This window comes from Podarcis liolepis (assembly GCF_965112155.1).
Source record: "Podarcis liolepis genome assembly, chromosome: Z".
Classification (NCBI taxonomy): Eukaryota; Metazoa; Chordata; class Lepidosauria; order Squamata; family Lacertidae; genus Podarcis; species Podarcis liolepis.
The window spans coordinates 48,526,103-48,550,498 of NC_139570.1; the positions used below are offsets into that span (position 1 = coordinate 48,526,103).

General features: G+C 47.0%; 1 protein-coding gene across 1 annotated transcript in view; it reads right to left on the reverse strand.

Annotated features, from left to right (window-relative positions):
- The window catches only part of ENTPD2 (ectonucleoside triphosphate diphosphohydrolase 2), a 37,273-nt gene extending 13,910 nt beyond the window's left edge, over positions 1-23,363 (reverse strand). Inside the window, exons 1-2 of the mRNA XM_083485933.1 lie at positions 23,135-23,363; positions 711-828 (exon numbers count right to left, since the gene is read on the reverse strand). Coding sequence (XP_083342059.1) covers positions 711-828; positions 23,135-23,257 — 241 coding nt within the window. The 5' untranslated portion in view covers positions 23,258-23,363. The remainder of the gene's footprint in view (positions 1-710; positions 829-23,134) is intronic.
- Positions 23,364-24,396: the final 1,033 nt, after the last annotated feature.

Genomic DNA, 24,396 nt, shown 5'->3' on the forward strand with positions numbered 1-24,396 from the left:
ATTGTGACATATTATTTTATGTTTTGAAAACAAGCACCTGGGCCTTTTGTGCCATTTGCCCGGCCGATGCCAGCTCTGGAATAGAGACCACATTGCCTTAAAAAAAGAAAAGGAAGTTGGCACTAAAGATTTCAAAGCAGGTGGGTGAGGCTGGTTCTTTGTCTGGCGCTCCGTGGGAAAAGGGAGAGGGAGAAAATGGTGGACTGGCCAGCCCAGCTTCTCTTGTGGCATGCCCACTGTACAAAAGCCAGATTGGAAAGCTCAGACAATGGCCAGATCAGAGCCAGCCGCCACAACACACTCCCAAGGCAGGCGCCACCAGTTTGAGAAATAGGTTTCCTTGGTGCAGAAAAGATACATGTGGGTCTGAGCTAAAGGAGGATCCTGTAACAAGTTCCAGGCTGTGGCAACAAGCAGATCTTTCGTAAGCCTAACCAGCTGACCAGCTAAGATTTAAGGTAATCTGCTTGCAGTTTGCAAAACCTAGGACCTGCAGTACCTTAACTTGCCAATAAACCGTTCTTGCCTCTAATTGCAGACAGAACCCTCTAATTTCAAAATGATTTTTAAAGGTAAGCTGCCAGCCAGATGCCCCAACACCCCAATTCTACAATGCATTCCCATTCTGTTAACAGCATGATGGGAGCTGCAGTAAAGGTGGAGAGCGCCCTGAAGGCTGGGATGCCTAAATGCACACAAGCCACACTTACCTTCTACATCGCACATGCTGTGCTGACTAACGATCCCAGTGTCATTCTCCTTGTCTGCAGGCCACTTGTACACGAACATGGCAGTGTGGGAAGATCCGGCATCCAAGACAATTCCATACTAGGCACAAAGAGAGAAGGGGGGGGGGGTGTTAGCGTCAGAAGGAACTCTTGATTACAGATGGCCAAGCCTGAAACTCAAAAGGTGACTCTTGATAAGAGGCTTCTCTGCCTCACAAATTAAACCACCTCACAGGGCTGTTGTGAAGATCCAGCAAGAGGAAAAACCCACCTGTCCGACCCAACCAAGAGGCATAGCTGTCAACTTTTCCCTTTTCTTGCGAGGAATCCTATTCGGAATAAGGGAATCTCCCTTTTAAAAAGGGAAATGTTGACAGCTGTGCCAAGAGGCAGCAGGCATGGGTGTGCCATTGAGCCCCTGCTCAATGGCTAAGTATTATATTTAACACCTTACAAGAGGAGAAAATGATTGGAGTTTATGAAACAATGCATAGCATGGGGAAAGCTATGCATTTCCCTGTCTCTTTCGTAATGCTAGAACTCGTGACATCCGATGGAGCTGAATGCTGGAAGGTTCAGGACAGATAAGAGAAAGTCCTTCTTCACGCAGTGCAAAGTCCAACTGTGGAACTCCCTCCTGCAGGGGGCAGTGGGGGCTACCAACCTGGGTGGCTTTAAAAAAAGGAGCAGTCAAATTCATGGAGGAGGAGGAGGAGAGGACTATCAAAGGCTACAAGACACCATGCCTCTACTCTGCCTCCACCGTTAGAGGCAGGAATGCTTCTGAATAATGCCAATTGCTGGGGGGCACAGAAGGGGAGGGGGCTTTGGTCTCAGGTCCTACTTGCAGGATTTTCCATTGGGGCATCTGGTTGGCGACTGTGAGAACAAGATGCTGGAGGGGCCCCTGGCCGGACCCAGCCGGCTCTCCTTCTGTTCTCATAAATATTACCGTATTTTTTGCTCTATAAGACGCACCTGACCATAAGACGAGCTTGGTTTTTAGAGGAGGAAAACAAGAAAGCAATGCAAAACCTCTTGAGCGAAGAGGCAGGAGCGCTCCCTCTTCGCTCAAGAGGCTTTGCGTGGCTACCCCTGAAGCCAGGAGAGCAAGAGGGATCGGTGCGCACCGATCCCTCTTGCTCTCCTGGCTTCTGGGATAGCTGCGCAGCCTAAATTCGCTCCACAAGACGCACACACATTTCCCCTTACTTTTTAGGAGGGGAAAAGTGTGTCTTATAGAGCGAAAAATACGGTACATTTTCAACCACGGTGGAAGAGCAATCTCTGGGTTCAGTCCTCCTCCCTGCCTTGCAGAGCCTCTTTCACTTCCAGTTTAGGAGCAAATGGTGAGAGAAAATAAAAATTAAGAAAGGTGTTTGGGGGTAAGTATAATTCCTGGATGGTGATTATCCCCTAAAAGCCCACACCCTTACTGTTACTGTCCCTCCCTCAATCATGAAACTCACTGGGTGACATTTAGGACAGTCACTCATTTTCTTTCTCTCCCCCCAGCTTGCAGGGTTGATGTGAGGAAGTGAAGTGGGTACCTGATGACCTCCTGGGCTCTCCTTCATTGGAGGCTTTTAAACAGAGGCTGGATGGCCGTCTGTCATGAATATTTTAGCTGTGGTTCCTGCATTGCAGGGGGTTGGACTAGATGACCCTTAGGGTCCCTTCTAACATTATGGTTCTATGAAAACTATGCATGCAGCCCCAAGAGTGATGGTAGAATTAAAAAATACTAATGAATATATAAAATAAATATAATTTATTTAATTAAATTAGAATTAATTAATTGGATTTGAATTAATTAATTTAATTTAATTTAGGGAGGCTATAGGTAAAGGCTTTCCAAATGTACACACAGAAAGGAACCAGGATCCACTGAATGTGGCTCCCCTGGGGGCTGGATCCCATTGTGTTTCTCTGAGCAAGGGGAGTAGCCTCTGAGCACATGCAAAGTGCCACCGTCCCTCTTCTGAATACCAGCAGGCAGCTCTCATATACCTTGGTTTAAGCGACAGGACTCCTGTTGGTTTGGGATGGGGAATGGAGCCGCCACACCCCTGTCTTTTAAACTGCAAACTGAGCTTTGCCCACCCTTAACTGTGCTTCAAGTGCAGGATTTCCATACAGGGATTACAAGGCCACTCACTTCAGAGCTGATATCCTGGACTTTGCTCTTTGCCAGAGAGCGTCAGGAAAGATTCAGCTGTCACCTGAGCAGAGAGACCCACAGCTCCTTCTCAAAACAGACCATGGCAGGAGAACGGCAGGGTTCTCAACGGTTCCTGTCCTTTTGACCATCTATGGACTGAACAGCCATTCTATAAATAGGTCCTTTCTTCTCCCTCCTGCTTGCCAAGGCAAACCCCACCAAATGCCCATGAAGAACAGGGAACTGAAACACACAAGTCTTCTGCAGGGGGTGGAGAAGGGGAACACCCATCACCAATGAGAGATGCAAAAGGAATTCGGTCCTCATGTAAATGCAAACCTACCCAATTCACATTTCCCGAAGCAAGAAGGGAACCGAAACAGAGCTGTGCATCAGAACCTGTTTCCCTGAATCCTGCAGTGCAGCCTTTTGGCCAACCAAAAAGGCCAGAGTGAAAACCATGCACAAATATGCATATATCAGGGGGAAGTTCACATTAAGTAATTCATATTGTAACGTACAAAACAAAATGCATTGTATTAGGGAAACTACATACAGAAATGGATATATTAAGGAGAAAGACACTGTTGAGTTTTCATGAGGGCATAAAAAAATTATGCTGCACTGTCAATAATTAGACTATGCAGTCCATACAGCTAGTATTGCCTACACTGACTGGCAGGGACTCATCAGGCAGGGAGATTCCTAGCACTGCCTAGAGAGGCCACTGGAGGCTGAACTTGTGAGCTTTTTATGCAAAGCAGGAGTTGCACCACTAAAGGGATGAAGGGGCAAGGGATCCAGTGCCCACTGAAGAAGAGGGCAGGGCAACAATGCCCCTGAATTGATCCACACACCTATATTACGGGTGAGGAATCCTGAAGCTAAGAGAGAAGCGATGAGCACAAGAACAGCAAGGGAATAATTGATTATTATTACTACTTGGTGTTAAACTGTTTGGGAAGTGGAGGGCGTTTGCCCAGAGAATTTCCTTGTGTGGTGCACGGGCCTTTGGCACACCAAAGCCATGCAACCAGAATGTGGTGCTGAACTCACAACTCCCTGATAGCCCCCTGAGTTAGCAGGCACTACCGTGCAGGTGCCCTCACCAGTTTTATGTCAAGTGGGATAGGAAGGACACTGATAAGCCTTGGTCCAGTATACCTGAAGGAGCGTCTCCACCCCCATTGTTCTACCCAAACGCTGAGGTCCAGCGCCGAGGGCCTTCTGGTGGTTCCCTCACTGCGAGAAGCCAAGTTACAGGGAACCAGGCAGAGGGCCTTCTTGGTGGTGGCACCCGCCCTGTGGAACGCCCTCCCATCAGATGTCAAAGAGAAGAACAACTACCAGACTTTTAGAAGACATCTGAAGGCAGCCCTGTTTAGGGAAGCTTTTAATGTTTGATGCATTACTGTGTTTTGATACTTTGTTGAGGGCCGTCCAGAGTCGCTGGGGAGGCCCAGCCAGATGGGCGGGGTATAAATAATAAATTATGATGGTGATGATAAGAAGCTTGGAGGGGGTAGGAGAGATTCCATTTGCCAGGCAATCTCAGATCCATTCCCAGATGGCAAAGTTCAGCAATGTCTGCCAAAAGGCCGGGTAGAAAGAAGGCAGTGGGACTAGATGACCCTTTGGGTCCCTTCCAACTCTACCATTCTATCATCAAGTGCATTTGCATCAAATCATTCTCCCTGATCAGAAGAATACATAATGAAATGCACTTGCTTCAAATTGCCCTCCCCCACTTAGAAGAACGGCCCTCAAGATTTTGCCACAATTGCATTATTGGCAACTTAAAGACTTACACAGAAAGATAAACTATTATTTATTTAGAAAGCTACCATCAAAGGAACAGATCGCTTAAAAAAAGAGAGGTCCCTGCCTGTAGGGGCATGCTAGGGAGCAACCGGAAGCATCTGAGCATTTTCTTCCCAGTTAACCCTTCTGTTTCCCCCTTCTCAGAAATCCAGATTATCTGTCCTGTGGGGCATATGGGAATGTAGGAAGAGACCCACTGGCTCAATTTTGCTGCTGTTGTATCAGCTGAACTTTGTAAGGCACAGGCAGCAGAATGCTGCTGGCAACTCAAATTAACCAAACATTTTTAAAAGGCCAATGTAATTCTAGGCTGCATCAATAGAAGCATCCAAATCAAGGGAAGTACTAGTCCTGCTCTCTTCTGCCTTGGTCAGACCACACCCGGAGTCCTGCCTCCAGATCTGGGTACCACAATTTAAGAAGGATATTGACAAACTGGAAGTTGTGCAGACGAGGGCAACCAAGATGATCAAGGGTCTGGAAACTAAGGCTTATGAGGAGTGGCTGAAGGTGCTGTGTATGTTTAGCTTGGAAAAGAGGAGACTGAGAGGTGACAAGATAGCCATCTTCAAATATCTACAGGGAGGAGGGAGCAAGCTTGTTTTCTGCTGCTATGGAGGGTAGGACCCAAACCCATGGATTTAAACAACAAAAAAGGAGATGCCGGCTAACCACCAGGAAGAGCTTTCTGGCAGTAAGGTCCATTTGACAATGGAACAGTTCAGTTGAGATGTTCAAAGAAAGTTTGGATGGCCACCTGTCAGGGATTCTTTAGCTGTGATACCTGCATTGCGGGGGTTGGACTAGATGGCCCTTGCGGTCCTTTCCAACTCTAAGATTCTATTATTTTATTTAGCTACCCAACAATAAACATTTCTTGGGAATCTTACAGCATAAGATCAGAAACCCAATACTTCACTACTTGGTTGCTCTTCTGTATTTGGGCTGGCTCCCGAGTCAAATGGGCAGGTTTCTTCCAGCCTTTGCCAACTTGGAGTCCCCACCCACCCACCCACCGCCATTTTGGACTACATCTCCCATCAGCCCCTGCCAACACAGCCATCAGGAGGGCCACAGGCTTTTGTTCATGGAACCACAGAAAACTGCCCTGGCCCATTAAGAAAACAACAACAACAACAACTCATACCATCAGCATGAACGTAACCCTTGGACACACATTCCTTCCTCCTCTCCCTCAGCCATCCCCTGGGGCAGCCATTCCATCAGGCTGCCTCAGCAGGAGAGATGGGATGCTTTGCCAAAGACCAGCTGCACTAAGCACCTCCTTCCCTTGAACAGCGCCAGCATTTGGTCATTACAGGAACAACTGTTTAAGAGTTGGCGCCTGAGTTTCATTCCCACCCCCTTGTCCTTTATATTCTGTTCTTTAGACTGCAAGCCTGTGGACAGGGACTGTCTAGTTTTAACTGAGTGTGTGTCAGCTACTCTGAGAGCTGTTTTATTTTTCTTCTTCCCCCCCTCTCCCTTCCTCTCCCTCCCTCCCCCTTCTTCTTTCTCTTCTTTTTTCTTTCTTTCTGTTTCCCTTATTGGTCTTTCTCTTTTTGATATGTTAAGAAAGAGACAAAAGTGTAATATGAAAACCTCCATAAGTTAAAAAGTGATGTTATGTAATTTTTTTATTACTATTTATATATTGTTAAAATTGGTTAATTGTAAAGGAATTGATGTAGCAACTACTGTGGGGTTTTTTTTCTTTGTTAATGTTGAATTCTAAATAAAGTATCATATCACAAAAAGAAAGAAAGAAAAGAGCAGAGCCTTTCTGGCCAGCAACCACAAGCACTTGGGACTTAAGTGCTCTACATGAAAGAAACAAAAAGCATTATTAAATGGGAGGGAGATAAGCCTTCACGTTCCAACAAGTAACAGCGCACAATGGAATGAAATAGCAGCTTGTGCTTTGCCACTGAAGGATGGTGGTGGCTGGCTAGTGTCCAGCTCCACAAGGCAATGAGGCTGCCCCACGGAACCCAAGGATGCAAAGAAGGCTCTTCTCTGTCAACTAGTGATATGGAGACCGAAGCCTTGCAAAGCCATCTGGAAAACTCCCTCTCTTGACCTCTCAGGCTAAACCCACACTGCCGAGGCATCTAGAACCAGCTCCATTAGCGGGATTTGGGACAGGGCCAGCTCCAGATTTTGAGATGGGTGGGCTCTTCCTAGGTGAACCTCCCCCCACTGATGTTGTCCAGTCCACAGAAAAGCTCAGAGATGGCAAGGGCCCTCCTCACCTTCTGGGTCCTCCTGTGCTACTTCAGAGTGAGAAACAGGCAGCAACAATGAGAGGCAGCGGGGCCCCTTTGGAGGTGTGGGCATTGGGAAGCTTCCAGTGGTGCCAGCTCAAGATTGCCAGCCCTCATTTGGGGCTAGCACTCAGTGGCAGATGACATGCTTTGCAAGCAGAAGAGGTCCCATGTTCAATGTCTGCATCAGCTCTGGAAATTGCTCTCTCTGCTCACCGCCCTGGAGAATCACTGCCAGGCAGAGTAGGGACAATGGTTGGCTGGGTGGAACGGTAGTCTGACTCAGAAACATGAGAATGTCAGAAGAAGAACCCTCACAGATCAGGCCAATGGCCCATCTGAGCCAGCATCCTCTTGTCATAGTGGCCAGCCAAATGGGAAGCCCACAAGTAGGACCTCGGCATAACAGCAGCCTCCCTACCTGCAAGTCCCAGCATTTGGAGACATGCAGCCTCCCTACCTGCAAGTCCCAGCATTTGGAGACATGCAGCCTCTGGCAGTGGAGGTAGAACACAGCCATTGTGGCTGGTTGCCTCTGAGAGTCTGATCCTCTATGAATTTGTGGGCACCCCCCCCCCATTTTAAAGTCATCCTCCTTCTGGGAGGAAAGTTCAGAGTTTAAGTTTAAGTTTGGATTCCCTGGTTTATTTATCCAAAAGAAAACAATAAAATAGAAATTAAAATGGGGGGAAATACAAGAAAAGGACAAGGCACACCATGACCTCAAAGAATAAAAGATCAAACAGTTCCAGAGTTCACATTAAGGGTATATTAAAGTTGCCAAATGTTCATAACTGCCATTGTTGTGTGTTTTGTAAGTCTTTGACTTTTTGACTTACAAAACAGGCAAAATTATTGTGGTTTTCCTTTTCCTTGCATAAAGCTGATTTACTGCATCATTTTCTCTGCTGTTGCTAAAGTCCAAATCCTTCTGTACCAGGATGGTAAGTTTAGGTTATCAAAATCTTACCTGTGTCAAACGCCGGCTCCTCCAGCTGCAATTAGCAAATGCAGAATCAAGTCCTTGGACCTGATATCCTTGTTATGCCCCATAAACATAGACAGCAAAAATAATTCTGTATCATCACCTGTAGCACCAGTAGCAGTTCCTTATGCGCATCAGACCAAAACCCTCATATTGGAATGCATTCCCGCCAGGGGTGGTAAAATGTTTCTTTCTAGTAGGATGAGCAAAAAACCTCTCAGTCTGCTTTCCCTACACCAGAAGACTGAGCTAACAGAGAGACAGCTGAACTGCCATTCCTTCCTCCCAGAAGTCATCAACAATAATACAATTCTATGATTCTCTGGTTCTCAAATGACCTCCTTTCAGAAGAGCCCATCTGTTGATGGAACATGCTTCCATGTCAAAAGCCAGGGCAGCTAAACACTGTCTCAGAACCAGCAAGATAATCCCTAGAGGTCTTCCTTGTTCTGTAAACCCTCTCCTGATGAACAAAACACAGCCAAGAATCACAGGACTATAAGGGACCCCTCAGATTACATCCAAACTAAACCCATCATTGTTATTGTAGCAGTGGCGTAGCGTGGGTTGTCAGCACCCGGGGCAAGGCAAGTAATTTGCGCCCCCTAACCCGTGGATTTGCGCCCCCTAACCCTAACCCCCAGATGTTGCGCCCAGTGCGGCCGGCCCCCCTGCACCCCCCACGCTACGGCACTGTATTGTAGGCAGTACAAGTTGCTCGGAATTGCAAGTGGGGAGTGAGCGGCTGTTGAATTCAGGCCCTGCTTGCACACTTCCCATAATGAGCCTCTGGTCGGCCACTGTGAGAAGAGGGTGCTGGACTAGAGGGGCCCCTCTGGTCTGATCCTGCTGCTGCAGGGCTCTTCTTAGGATAACGTTCTCAAATTTGCAGCAATGCGCACACAGCACCAGCCTTTCACCCTCCACTTTGCAGAGAACCTGGACGATCCAGTTCTGTGTCAAAAATCTGGTGGAGATTCTTGCAAAAGGGTTTTTTTTCTTAATGCCTTCTGATTACTTAATACACACCTCAAGGGCAGTTAATTTTCTAGGGCGAGACTCGCCGGTTTGCATTCAAGCAATAACTTGATTGTCCTAAAGAGGCTGCCCAGACAACATGACAGTATCCAGAGCAAGCAAAAAATGCCTTGTAACTGGTAACGCTGCTTCAGTTTCCTTCCAAACAAGTCCTGGCACCTCACTTACCCTAGTAGTGCCTGGCTCTGTCTTGACAACTATTCAGGATGGGGGAGAAATTCCATCCAGATCACCTTTAAAGGTGAGCCTGCCTAATTTCTGCTTTCTCGAAAAATATGCAGACAAAAATACAGCCATCCTCCAAAATTTATGTTCCTCTGAATTTTGCAATGCCATCCTCCTCCAGTCCAGCAATGTGCACAAAATTGCATAAGACTGGGTAAAGTGTGTGGAACAGTGTGCCTGTATTCGTAGCAGTGACATCCAAGATGCCAAACATTAGAGAAGATGTGCTTTGCAAAAAAAAAAAAAAAAAGTGTTGGGCAAAGGTGTGTATAAAGATGAATATATTAGCAGAAATTGGCATTAAAATACCAATAAATTTTCATGAGAACTTAAAGAACAAATAGCAGGCTGATGTGGAATTGAACTTAAGATCCAATTCAGATTTAAGATTCATGACAGCTATATCCAAACTCACAGAAGCAGGCTCCAGTTGGCCAATATTCTATGACAGACACCATACACCTGAGAGGAATGTTTGCAAACACTCCGGGGCATTTGTGTAAAATGTGTGCATGCAAATGGTGATGGTTTCATGCAGGAGGTTAGACTTCTTCATATATATTTGTTTTGGTACCTGCATTGCAGGGGTTTGGACTAGATGACCGATATCTTCCAACTCTACAGTTCTATGATTTCCAAAGCAGTTTGGCTGGAGTCAGGGGCGGAGGGAATTAAAAACTCAGAGCAGCTCGCTTGCTTTGCCTCCACAGTTTGTACATTGGCTCCGCCTTTTGCAGGACCAGCGTCCGCCACTTGAAATCTCTTTCCCATAACCTCTGACCACTCCAAGCCAAAAGGGGACATTCAGACCGAAAGCCAGCCCATGTTCCCTTGTACATCTGATAGTCATCTATGCCTCCCGCCTTGTTCCACAGTCCAGCCTCTCCTCCCGGTTTTAAGCAAGGCTCCCCTGGAGCTTATTTAGCTACAAGATTCACAAGGCCAATTTTTCCATAAACAGTGTATTGTGAGCTCAGCAACAGAGAGCAGCCCATTCCCCAGCCTGCACATATGTAGGTCAAACTTCAGCCAGGAACACCCACACCCACCCCTCCAACACCCCCCCTTCCTTGACAGGCCCCCCGCAAAAGAGCCTGGAGAGAAGTCTGTTTTTTTATCACCCTCCTTTAGGTGGAAAAATCTAGAGTTGGGACTTGGACTCTTGCAAATTCCAAAGCAATACATGCTTTGGACTGCCAGATGCATGACTTGTAAAGATCACAGAGTTCTTGGAAAGCCTACGCATTCAGGAGAGGGGTGTGTGTGCAAAGAACAACAACATATCCTAAGAGGAGCCTTGCTGGATCTGGCCAAAGATCCATCTAAACCCATACCTCCAGCAGCCAATCAGGATGAGCAGGGCATAAAGGCAAGAGCCTCCTTTCGCTGGTTTTCCAGCATCTGCTTTCAGAGGCAGACTGCCTCTGCAAATGGAGGCTCCATTTAACAAGCATAAGGGTGTAAGACGAGCCCTGCTGAATGGGACTCTGGTCCATCTAGTCCAGTATCCTGTTTTTGTACAATGGCCAACTATTTCAGCATAGAAAATCCTCCCCTGTTTAATCCTGGGCATCTCCAGGCAGGGCTGGGAACAGCCACAAGCTGGAACTCTGGAGAGTGTCAGTGCAGACAACAGTGAGCATGGTGGATCAATGATCTGGCCCCTGCAGTAGCTGTTCAAAAGGCATACTGCCTGGAGGCTCCACCTGCCAATGGCTGTTAGCTATGATGGCTAGACCTCTGCTCCATGAATCTGCCTCCCCTGGTACATGACCCTGTTATGTACTGAGTTGAATAGGATCCAAAATGCAGCAGTCTGATTGGTCCTAGAGACCCTGTCTGCCCTTAGTTGCATTTGTGATCTCCCATCACTTACCGGTAGTTGCTGGAGGGAATGCAAGATACAGGGTGGGGAGGGGACATGTATGTATGTGTGGTGGTAGGAATGCCAATATGCCCTTAGATTTTTGAAGGGTATCCTTTAAATAATGTCTTCTTATAGTAAAGTTGGAAATGCAGAGGGGTCCACGATTAGCATTGCTACCTTTCTTTTGTGGCTAGCACGTCCAAATCTAAGGAAATGCTGCTTCCCCATCAACATAAATGCAAAAAGCATTTATTAGTTGTGATCTATCCTTAGAATGTGGAGCGTGTTAGACTTGTCTCCCCACTTCCTGGAAGCTTCCACTTCCTGGAGGAGAGCAACTGAACGGATGCCAACTCAGAGCAGCATCTTTCGCAGAGCCACAGGGGAGACAACTTCCCACATGGTTTGGTATTGAGCTGTGCGTAACAGTGGCCCCAGGAGGTTTTGGTTTTCCTTGAATTGCTGTACTCTAATCATTGGGGGCCTGGGGGGGGGGGCTTGGGTTGTAAAACAGCAGCAGAAGGATCTCAGGAGACCCCCCAAGAAGAGAAAACAATCAGTAGTTAGAGAGAGAGAGAGACCCAAAACCAGAGTCTGAATTTCTTTACACCACCAAGAAAATGTTTCCTTTCATCTTCACAATGCATCTAAAACTGAAAGCTGGAGGTGGCAGAGTGGGTTTGTGTTTCCGCTTCAGAGAATGCCCTTATATAGCAAATTTTGCAAGGTGCTTGCATGAACTCCAAGTTCAAACTTTTAACCATTTACCCACACCCAGTGACCAAGCCATTGCAATTCATTGTCATGGCAGGATAGACAATGGGCCGTCTGATTGGCTGGCTCTAAGAATGGGAGGAACTGGGGTGAAAGAAACCCCAACATTACATGGGCCACCTGAGCTACCCTCTTGACCAGCCTTCACTAACTTGGTGCCCTCCTGCGGTGTTAGACTACAGCTCCCATCAGCCCCAGTCAGCATAGGCAAAGGCTGCTCTTGACCATTCCCACCCCCCACCTCCCAGTACACAACCTCAACTTTCAGAAACTGCATTGGCCTGTCAACCTGCATATATTAATGACATCTTCAGCCTGAGAGTAATCTTTCTTATGCATCAAATGCTGTGCAATTTGCTTCAACCAAAGAAGAATGGCAACTTAAGTTGACAGAATATGCACAATTTGCAGACTTAACATAGAATAAGGCAACAAGAAGAACATGTGTTTAAAGAAGATTGGAAAACGTTTATTTAATGTATGGAAAGTAATTGTGTACAGCTGAAAATGCTGGTAGCATTAAGATAAATCCAAGAGTATAAATAAGTTTTGATGGAATCAGTAATGGAATACTGATTGGTATAGTTTTTGTAAAATATAGCCAAACCTCTTCCTCAAATTTTCAAAAGACGTCTATCCATATTGTGCCAAAAAAAGGAGCCCTATTTTGATACTACACTATACAGGGTGGGGTAAGCCCCACCCCATATAATCAATCACAAGATGTGGAACATGCACACCATTTGACTGGCAATGCCCATCAGTGGGGGGTGGGGGGTGGGCTCCCTCAAATATTTTAAGGGGGGAGCAAAGACCCCTTGGCCCCTAGGAGTTTGCACCTATGTCATGGTGCAACCAGAACTCTGAGCAGAAAACATTATCTGAAGCTCTGAGAAAGGAAATAGCCACAGAGGCAGAGAGAGAGGGGGGGGGAGAAAGAAAGAAAGAAAGAAAGAAAGGAAGAGAGAGAGAGAGAGAGAGAGAGAGAGAGAGAGAGAGAGGGAAACACCAGTGAGAGAGAATGAATTCAAGAGATCCTCCTTAAAACAGCCTCTGCTGCATTGCAAAAAGCCCAAGTCAAGCCCAATAGTCTCTTGGAGAAGTCCTGGCACTCAATCTGCCGGACAGAGAAGAATTATTCTAAGCGCACAGGGGCTCATTCTGGCAGCAGCTGAATGACCTTTGCAAAGAACATCTCTGGGATTCCCAGAAAGAAGAACAACAAGAAGAAGAATTGACTGCAGCTTCTCTGTGTCCTGATTTGAAATAAAGAAGGGCAAGACCTGGAGTCTCTTGCAAGCCCTCCAAGATGCTGCTTGACTCTTGCAGCTCGTAGATCATAAACTGTAGATTTTGAAGGGTCTGCAAGGGTCATCTACTCCAGTCCCCTGCAATGCAGAAATATGCTGAGACTTGTTGCAAGGCAGCATCTAGAGGGCCACATTTATTCCTCGGAACCCGGGAGCATAAACATGAAATCGATATTACTATTTCATTTGTGTGTCTCACTTTACGCTTGTGTACAGTGAATTGCACCCGCTGTTTTACCACCCACTCAGTCAGTTTGGAGAAGTCCTATCAGAGCTCTTCTCAAACTCTTTTTATTTTAAACAATTTAGTAGCACCAGTGGCGTAGCGTGGGGGGTGCAGGGGGGGCCAGCCGCACCGGGCGCAACATCTGGGGGGGGGGCACACTCGCACTCTCAGCTCTCTGCCCCTACCTGGCTCACTCACTCTCTCTCACTGCAGTGCTGGCTGTGTGAATCCGATCTGAGCCGCCGGGTCGCCGCCCACTGTGGGGGGGGGCAGGCGTACGGTGCGGAGAGAGAGTGAGGGACTATCTGGGGGAGGGCCAGTGCAGCGGCCGCCCAGCGCAGCGCTGAGCGCGAGAGAGAACCACACCAGACCAGACCAGGCAGCAGCAAAAAGAAGCTGGCAGCGGTGGCAGGTTAGGGGTTAGGGGGCACAAATTACTTGCCTTGCCCCAGGTTAGGGGGCGCAAATTACTTGCCTTGCCCCGGGTGCTGACAACCCATGCTATGCCACTGAGTAACACTAGGAAACTTGGCTGCCTCACTGCTCATCCCTACATATACAGGTAGATAGTTTGTGAACAAGTTAAAAAGCAGAGGTCACAACACCAATCCTTTGGGGGTCTCCATTTCCTACATCTCTTTATTTAGAGAATTGTCCATCTATTCCCACTCTTTGCTTCCTGGTTTCCCTGTTTCTTAATAGGCTCCTGGTTCACAAAAAAGACCCCACCTTTCATTCCGTGACAGCTAAGCTTACTCAGGAGTCCTGGGTGAGGTGCTTAGATTTTCAAAAATATTTTGACAAAGTACACCATTTCAGCTGGGTCACCTCTATGTGCCTGTATATTCTCTCAGAGAACTCTAAAAGATTAATGAGACATGGCTTGCCTTTGCAGAAACCATGCTATTTCTGCTTTCCACTTTTGAAGTCAAATATGAATGTTACTGGAAGTTGTCCATTTACATATGTGAAGTTATGGCTCTGTGATCACTCTTGCTAATCGGTCCAGCAACAGTTAACATATTGCACCAAGCCCTGGGGACCCCTTAAGGCTCAGTCCAGGGTCACCCCCCACTCTCTGCTTCGCTCTATGGCCAACTGTTTTGGGGTGTAGTCATTTAACTGCCTTATACCATCAGACCACTGGATGCATCTTGCTCAGTATCACTGCACTGACTGCCAGCAGCTCTACAGCGTTTCACACAGGGTTTCACCCTACCTGGAGATTAGGGGAACCTGAGACCTTCTGCAGGCAAAGCAGGTGCCCTAGTACTGCGCTACAGCCCTTCCCTGACCCAGCTCTTCCTTGTATTCCTAAGATATCATGTCAGTTTGTGACAGCACATTTTGTCACTTCCCAAAGCTCTACCCGCCAATGCTTCCAAGCGAGAGAGATTGGGAAACAGGGCTTCAGCATTGCTCAGAGGCTGCAGATGAAGTCACACTTTGGCAAAGTTACAGGAGAGTCAGGGAGAGTTCCAGCTGGAAAGTAGGAACGAAAGCAGGGAAAGAGCACAGCATTTATATAACTCCCGAGTGACTTGAATGCTAATCTGGAGGAAGGAAGAAGAAACGCCAGAGGAGGCGTCATCAAACTTGAAGGAAGGAACGAGCAGAAGGGAATGGGAGGAGATCAGCCCTGGGAGGTCACAGAACAAGGTTCCAAATCATTCCTTCGACTGATAGATTCAGGCTATGAGAGTCAAGGTTTAGGTAGCCAAAATAACATCACCACCCCACACACAAGAAGGAGGTTAAGAGGCTTGGGGCCGCCCCAAAGTTTGGAGAAGTACAAAAATGCCCAGTAAAAAAAAACCCCAGTGCAGTCGGAGTGGTGGAAAGAGAAAACCCTAAAAACTGCTGAATAAAGACCGAGCGTGGTCAGTAGTCAAGGGATAATGACTGACAGAGTGGGGATGGAGAACAGGGGCATGGCTGACTGGAATGGCTCAGACCCTGATCAAGTAGCACTCCATATGGCAACCTGTGGCCCTCCAGATGTTTATAAAAATATTTACATATGATGTTTCTTAAAATCATATGTAATTGTAGAGTTGGAAGGGAACCCAAGGGTCATCCAGTCCAACCCTCTGCAGTGCAGGAATCTCAGCTCAAGCATCCATGGCAGATGGCCATCCAACCTCTGCTTAAAAACCTCCAAGGAAGAAGAGACCACCATCTCCCAAGGGAGACCATTCCACTGTTGAACAGCTCTTACCCTTTGTCGTTTCTTCCTAAATATATCAGAGCCGTTTACAGCAATTGTGCGTAAAGGCATACAATAAAAACCATATCAAAAGGTTAAAATCAGAAATCAGCTAACTATTATGGAAATAGGTATTCCAAGCCTGAAGGAATAGAAATTTTCAGTGGACATTTAAAAGTTGAAATGGAAGGAATTTGCTGGTTCTCTGGTGGTAGAGTGTTCCACAGGACTGGCTCAGTTTCCTGATGCTTTCATGTGAACTTCACCAACTCGGAGAATGACCAGCAGTGCTCTGCAGATGATCTCAGTGACTGAGATGAGATACAAATATTCAGGTGGTGCCTTAAGTACCCTGGAGCAAAGCTATTCAAGGCTCTGTAAACAGTACCTAAAACCTTTGTTGGACTCCAACTCCCATCAGCCCTAGCCAGTGTGGCCAATGATCAGGCATGATGGGAGTTGGAGCCTGGTAATATCTGGAGCAGCCTTTCTCAACCTGTGGATGTAGATGTTGCTGAACTACAACTTCCATCACCCCTAGCTAGCAAGGCCAGAGCTCAGGGATGATGGGAGTTGTAGTCCAACAACATCTGGGGACCCACAGGTCGAGAACTGCTGAGAGGTAACCATGCTGAAAGAGAATGCATTAGGGGGTCATTGTTAATAAAAACCACTCATCCTTTACTGTGGATTTAGACTTTGCAAATGACTTGGAAGTGTCTCTAGCAAATGCAGTCCGCGAATTAGCCCCAAGGCTTTCCTGATCTCCCCTCCAGCAAAGTCAAGGTGCCAAAAGGCTTCTGTGCATGCAGGGCAGGTTTTTGGATGCAGGCCTCAGCAAAATTGTGCAAGATTGTTCCCAGGCTTCTTAAAAGACTCTCTCCTGCCCTGGCAAAGCAGCACTCTCAGACTTGGCTGTGGTGCCAGGGGATTTAAAGAGATTTACATACCAAGCATGGAAGGCAGGATGCCCATGCGGAGACCGTGCCTCTCCTCTTCTCCCCCCGTCCCCCGCCCCACCAGGAGACTCTCCAAATGCAATGCTCCCACGGCAACCCAGCTTATGCATGTAACCAAAAGCAGAAACTCCCCTGAACAATCTCTATATTATTTCACTTTTCGCAAACAGCTTTCCAGTGACTGTGTAACACAGGTCAGTGTGACTCTTCCCATGGCGCAGATTAAAGGGGATGATGAGCGAGAATGCTGGAAGCAAGATATGAACCCACAATTCTCCCTCTCTGTCCTTCATCCCCCTTCTATGGACCCACAGATCCCATGTTCACAGGTGGGAAATCTTGACTACCTTTAAATAGAAATAATAAAAGAGTGAGCCTATGTCATGGCAGTGCCGCCTCAGAAATCAGCAGGAGATGTCAGGCTGCCAGAGGCAGGAAGTGGGTAAACCACAATCAGGAGCGGAAAGCAATGATCTCACTTAGTCAGCACCGTAGGTCCCAAAAGGGGCAAGCAGGGGGTGGCAGTTGATGGTGATCTACTGTTTGTATGCCCTATCTGTTCTAGAGGTAGACTGCCCCTGCATGTGGAAGTTCTATTTACCTTTCAACCCTCTGCGGCTCTGTGGAATCCATTTTGCATTGGCCTCAACATAGCAGTGGGTGGGGAACAGCGAAGCTGCAATGCAGCAACATCTGGAAGGTTACATCTGGAAGGTCCGCTTCATTTTACAGGGTCCCTTCCAACTCTATAATACTTTGATTCTATGGAAGAAAGGTTGGCTAATAAATGCAAAGATCTATAGAATCTTTCTTCCGTAGAATCATAAAACTGTAGAGGGTCATTTAGACCAATTCCCTGCAAGGTAGGGATCTCAACACAGTTTCCCATCCAGTTTGAAACCATACTGGACACTGCTATCATAGAAGCCAAGGTGGAAGTGGCTTCTAGATGGTCACCCACCCAGTCCAAGACCAGACCTAGATCCCATCAGCACCAGCTAATGTGGCCAGTGATCAGGAACACTGGGAGCTCCAGCCCAGCAACGTCATCTAACCATCTCTCTCTCTCTCTACATCGAAAGCCACCTAAATGGCCTCCATCACGATGGAGGGCAGCAAGATAAACAAAAGGAAATGCTAGCAGATCTGCTTACATTTATGCATGTCTGGTATGTGCCCTACAAGGAAGATACAGTATGAGATTTCCATGGTGCAAAAATGTGGCCAAAGAAGAAAACGACGACTACAAGGAAGTCTCTTTCGCAATCTCTCCACACAGCCTCGCTCCATTTGCAAACTGCACCAGCAAGTATATATATTCTTAATGTTTAACCTGACCTTGCCTAAATGTGCCACTTCATTTCCTAAGCTCACATTGCCATTTCACAATAGATCCTTGTTGCCAAATAGCTGGGATACCTTTCTCTCTTGCCTCCTTTCCTCTGGGGAGGGCATAAGGAGCAGTGCCCCAAACAATTTAAACAATAACCAGGAGGGTAGGCGGAGAACTCCTACACTGCCCTGTGTTTATTTATGGCAGGAATGCACGTGGAACGAGGCATGTTTGGCAACACTTTCCACAGTGTGGATGACACAAGAGGGCTTCCCCGGTCTAACCTCACCTCATCTTCCCTGACAGCAGATATTGCACCTGCCCTGCTGATGGGAACACAGATAGGCCCTAAATGTAACTGGAAATTTGTGATCACATGGAAGGCATCTTGCCTGTCTGGCACGGTGCTCAGCACCCAAAAAAGGGCCAACCCAGATGCCTAGATGGAAAAGGTTTCAAGGAAGAGGTTCCCAAGGAGCAAGACCATCTCTGTGAGGAAAGATTAATGCAATCTCGTAGTATTTATAGTATTGAAATGCTACTGTTGTTGCTTATGTTGTTATATTTGCTATTGTGTTGTTGTTGTTGATAGATATGAAAGGAGCAAGCAGAACCTTGATGAGTATACAGTGGTACCTCGGGTTACATACGCTTCAGGTTACATACACTTCAGGTTACAGACTTTGCTAACCCAGAAATAGTACTTCGGGTTAAGAACTTTGCTTCAGAATAAGAACAGAAATCGTGCTCTGGCGGCGCAGCAGCAGCGGGAGGCCCCATTAGCTAAAGTGGTGCTTCAGGTTAAGAACAGTTTCAGGTTAAGTACGGACCTCCAGAATGAATTAAGTACTTAACACGAGGTACCACTGTATACAGGTTAAGAACTTAATTCGTTCTGGAGGTCCGTTCCTAATCTGAGGTACCACTTTAGCTAATGGGGCCTCCTGCTGCTGCCGCCACGCCGCCTCATCCTGAGGTAAAGTTCTTAACCCGAGGTACTATTTCTGGGTTAGCGGAGTCTGTAACTTGAAGCGTCTGTAACCTGAGGTACCACTGTATTGTGAAAAGAGAGGGGTGGAGCTATGGATGACGGGCTAAGCTCAAGGATCTAGTCCAGCCCTCACCCCTTTAATGTAGGAAATCTCATACAACAATCCTGAGAGGAGGCCATCTAGCCTCTGCTTTAAAACCTCCAGTGAGGAGAAACCACATTCTGTTCCACTGCCTACCACTTTGTTCAAAGCCCTTTTTCTTGCAATGTGCACCCACTAATCTGGGTTCTTATCCTCTGGAACAAGAGACAAGAGAGAACAGCGTTCCAAATATTTGAAGATGGTTCCTATTGCCTTTAAAAACAAAAAAAATCAGGCATCTCTCCAAAGCAGAAACTACAAACTGCCAAAGAAGATACCTCACACGAATCCAATAAACCACCGTAAAAAGGGAGGCACGGAAACTGGGAGTATTTCCAGCAAACAGATTGCTTGTTCTAAGCATCAGGCGCTGCCTTGTATCAGGTTAGACCTTTTGTCCATCCAGCCTCCTCCGACTGTCAGCAGCTTCCCAAGGTGGTCTTAGGCCTTAGACCTGGGCTCTTGTGCATGCCAGGCAGATGTTCTATGCCAGCAAAGTCCTTGCCCTCCCTGATCTAAACAGATGACCCTTGCATTCTTAAAGTGTTTTGGAGCGCTTGAGCTGACTGATTGCCTTTCTCTCCAGGGAGGTAGAAAGGAAGAAAGATTGTGACCGTTACTCCATGCCAGTATTGGGAGGGGGTTGGTTTCTGAGATGGGAGGGTCAGGTGCAAACCCTGGCCCACTGAAAGATCTTGAAAGAGCTGCTGTGTGATAAACTGGGATTTTTCTATCACAGGGCGAAGCTGCCCACTAGGCCAGGTGTGAGGAACACCTGAGGCCATTCAGATGTTGCTGGACTGCAACTCCCATCACCCCTGACCTTTGGCAGTTCTGGCTGATGGGAACTGGAGGCCAACAGTACTGGGTTCCCCCAAAACAGGACATTAAATTTTCCTAGCAGGCTTTGCGACTAAATGAGTTGACCTGTGTCTCCCTCGCCATGTGCCAAAGGCCCTGAAGGCCTTGCGGGGATAGCAAGAAAGTGCATTGCCACCCAGACCATTAATATATCTTAGAAGATTCCCCCCCACACACCTCCTTCAAATTGTTGATAATTGGTTTCAAAAGGGGTGGGTGGGCAAGGGCAGGGGGTCCTTAGGTCCACCCAGCAATCCCTTTTTATCCCTTCCACTGTTTCTTAAAAGAACACGCACTCTGAAGTTGTTCTGTTTAATATCTCAGCTTGTTAATATTAACCAGGAGATGTAAAGATGGGTAATATCCAATGCTAGATTAATGGGCACATTCAGTGGCACTTTGCTGGAGACAATGTGTGGCCTTTTACTTCATTTTAACCCCTTCTGCTTTGAAAAAGTGTGGTGTGCAGTCTGAAAGATTTGTACCATGTTTTTGTTTTGTTTTTTTGTTATAGGTGCTGAAAAATAAGGTACCAATTCAGAGTTCCTGTCACTGAAGATGATTCGCTCCCTGGACATACCCCAGTTTTAGCACCCAGGAAAGCCATCCAGGACCCTCGCCTCCCCCTCCCCCCACATAACACAAACTATTTAATTAATACAACAGAGAGATTATAGGCATTCAGTCCTGTACTCAAATTATTCTGTCACATTCAGAAATATTAGCCTCTGATTTTAGATGGTTGCAGGTTGGGTGTGGTTATTCAACAACAACAACTTTTATTGGTCAGCCAAATACAGGTTATAGCCAAAAAGCTGAAAATGAAGAAAATGAAACATGTAAGCAAACAATCTCAAAACATTTTTTCCTCCCCCCATTTAATTATATTTATTGATACTTGCCCAAAGATATACAAAAGTTCATACCCAGTACAGAATATCTTTTTATAATACACTGAAATAAATGTTTAATCTAAAAAGGAATAAAGGCAGAAAGAAGAAGAAAAAAGGGAAATAAATGAAAGAAGAAAGGGAGAAAGTGAAAAAGGAAAGAAATACTCTATGAAAAAGACTCCCGGTTCTCTGTTCTGCAGGTAAATATAGTTTTTACTCATTAATTTCCTACCATTCTATCTTCTATAAACCATTTTTTAAATCTTCAAATCCAGATATTACAAGCATTTTATTTCATACAAAAAGTCCATAAGAAGTTTCCAGTCCTGAATAAATGCCAGTAAATATTTTTCTCTAATTAAACACATTAACTTTGTCATCTCAGCTAAGTACAAAATCTCAGAAGCATATTAAAACACAGATGATTAAAAAAAAGTAATAAGCAGAGCATGAGTAAGTAGGGTGGCACTTTGGATACGCTCAGAGCTACTGTTACATTTTTAGCCACCACTTCTCAGTTAAGCTGGCTGGCCGCCCAGAAAAATTGCCTGTCACTTGACTGTTAAAACAACAACCAAATCTCAAAACAGCTTACAAAAAATACAATATTATAAAATCATCAATAAGAAAAACTAACAGCAGCAGTTTAAAACTTTCAGAAAGCCAGAAAGCAGAGAGACCAACAATAGGTGGCGCCAGAGCCAAGAACAGACAGGGCCTCAAAGGACCATATTTCGCTGCGCTCCATGAAGAGAGATTGGATTCAGCCCCTGGGGCTCAGCCCTGGGTTCCAACGAAACTCCTAAAAATTGCTACCATTGAATTACAGTGCAAAGACTTGTTCACCAGAAAGCTAAACTTTAAACTGCCCAGGAGGAACATGCCCTTCCTCCACCACCCGTTCAAGAACAAAACCAATGGCAATTTTCGGGAGTGGGGATGAACTTCCAATTGCACCAGGCAGATGCTAAGTCAGGGATCCCCTCTCCCTAGCGACCCATTTCCCTCCTCAACCCCATTAACCCTGCCCGCCTCCAATCAAACCACCTGGAAAACGCATCTAAATCGACAAACCCTTAAACGCCGCGACAATAGAACGCAAAGCAAGGAGACGTCCCCACGCCTATGAAGGACCAATGCTTTTAACACTCGAGGCGCGTGTTTTTAGGACCCAACATATTTTTATGGTTGCAAGTCGCTTTAAGAGTTTAAGTTGTTTTAAATATTGGTTTTAATGCTGTAACCCGCCAACCTTAGCACGAGGGGTTGGCTAATAAATTAATAAACAGCAATAAGGATAACAGAAAATTTGAGCGTTGTCCCGAATGACTCTCAACACGCGCGCGCGCGCACACACACCCCAAACGAAAAACAAACTGGAAATACTTTTTCACAACTTTTGAACAGAAAGATGAAGAGGTTCGTATGGAAACTGTGTAATACATTGAGCTCTCTCCCAACTTTGCATCCTGGATGGGGCCCTTTTATTTCATCTTCTGAACCAGTGGCGTAGCGTGGGTTGTCAGCACCCGGGGCAAGGCAAGTAATTTGCGCCCCCTAACCCGTGGATTTGCGCCCCCTAACCCCCAGATGTTGCGCCCGGTGCGGTCGCGCCCCCCCCGCGCCCCCCCACGCTACGCCACTGTTCTGAACTCTTCAATTGGATAAAACATTTAAGTTGGTTTGCTTTCAGCTCAAGAGTTCATTAAATGGGTTCGGAAACTCGAGGCGGGGAGACGCGCTGCCACCACCCGCAGAAAAGTGGAAGTTAGAAACAACATCCCATCCCATCTCCCTGTTTGAGGAACTGGTCCTCTGACACTGACTGGCAGAAGCCCCGTGTGACTCCCGTTGGAAACGCCAAGGACCGGACGAGGAACTTCCTGCGCGCAAAGCGAGCGCTCTGAGGCTGCCCTACAGCCCTTCCCCTACGAAAATAAGGCTCCGGTCCCCATTGTTCTGAATGAAGAGCTGGATCAGAATGGAACTCTAGGAAGCCGCCTTATACTGGGTTCAGGCCACTGGTCCGCCGCGCTTAGCGCTGCCAGTGCCAGCTCTGGCTGGCGGAAGCTCTCCAAGTTCTTAGACGAGGGAGGCTGCCAGCTCTGTTGGGAGATGCCAATAACTGCGCCTGCGACATGCCGCGCATAAGGCAGATGCTCTGCTGCAGAACGCTGCCCCTAGCCCGCTCAGTTTGCAAAGCTGAGTGCCTCTGCACATGCTCTTTTTCCTGGAGGAGACAGAGCTGTGCCCCGATTCAGGTATCTTCCCCCACCACCTCCACGCCAGCTGCAGCGGAGGCTACGCCGGGCGTCTGGATTATGCCGGGCGCTGCACGCGCGCTACCTACCTTGAAAGCGGGAGGCTCCCGCAGGTCCTTGGTTGGCAGGCAGAGGAGCAGGAGGCCCGCCAACGCCGCCAAGCCCAGACCGCCTAGAACCACCGCCACCTTCTTGGTCCCGCCGCTGCCCATCTCGCGGCTTTGGCAAACCGAAAACCGGAGCTGCAAACCGAAAACCGGAGCTGATGCGCCTCGCCTGTTCTCCGCCGCTGCTCCGAAGCACAGCTCCTCCTCCTTCCTGACCGGGCGGCTTAAGAGGCTGGCGCAGCCAAGGAAGGAAGGCGGGGCGGGACCTGACTGGGCAGGTAGGGAAGAGTCTCCTCCTCCTCCTCCTCCTCCTGGCAAAGCTGCCAAGTCAGCTTGGACCGCGCTTCCTGGGAAATATCAGCGCCCCACGCGTGGGGATGGCAGGTCGGTGGAACCTCTCTGTGCAGGCGCAGGCTACCGCCGATTTATGTGCTAATGTGTCTGCTTCATAAAATTTGTACACCGTTTGACTGTTAAAACAGCAGCAACAGCACACAAACATCGAAGCAACTTACAAAAAAGATAAATCAACAATAAGGAAAAACTAACAACAGCACTTTAAAACTTTCAGAAAGTTACATTTTCTAAAACATTCTGCTAAAAGCATTCTTGTTTAAAAAAGGCTGCCCAGATGTTTTAATCTCTTTTAGACTGTTGTTTAATGTTTTAAACAAGTATGTTTTTAGCAGGTGCCACAAAGAGTAAGGTGAAAGCACCATCAACAGGCAGGGAGTTCCAAAGTGTACAGGTGCTGCCACACTAAAAGACTGAGTACTTACAGTACGGAATGGGTACAGCAGGTATAACAGTGCCCACTCTGGCAATCAAAGCAGTCAAGTGGGCATATATGGGGTAAAGAAATCCGATAGATTCCATTCATTTCCATCCTACCCTTTCTTCAAGGAGCTCAGGGTGGCACACAATGGTTAGGATTGGTGGAGATTGTCTTCTTCTTCTTCTTCTTCTTCTTCTTCTTCTTCTTCTTCTTCTTCTTCAGCGATCCCTCGTAGCCAAGTAAGATTGTCTTCCATGAACATGGTCTTAATGGTGAGTCCATAAGTGACTGTGGAGGCCAATTCTGGATCCACACCTCTTTCCACAGTGGGGACATAGGTTTCCGAGTGGGAGCTGATCACGGTGAGAGTCTGCCAAACATACCTTCCACGGCGCTGCCTGGATGCGAACATTCCTCCCGCATGGATCACGTTTGCAACCCGAGTGTCCACTGTACTGCATTTTTTAAA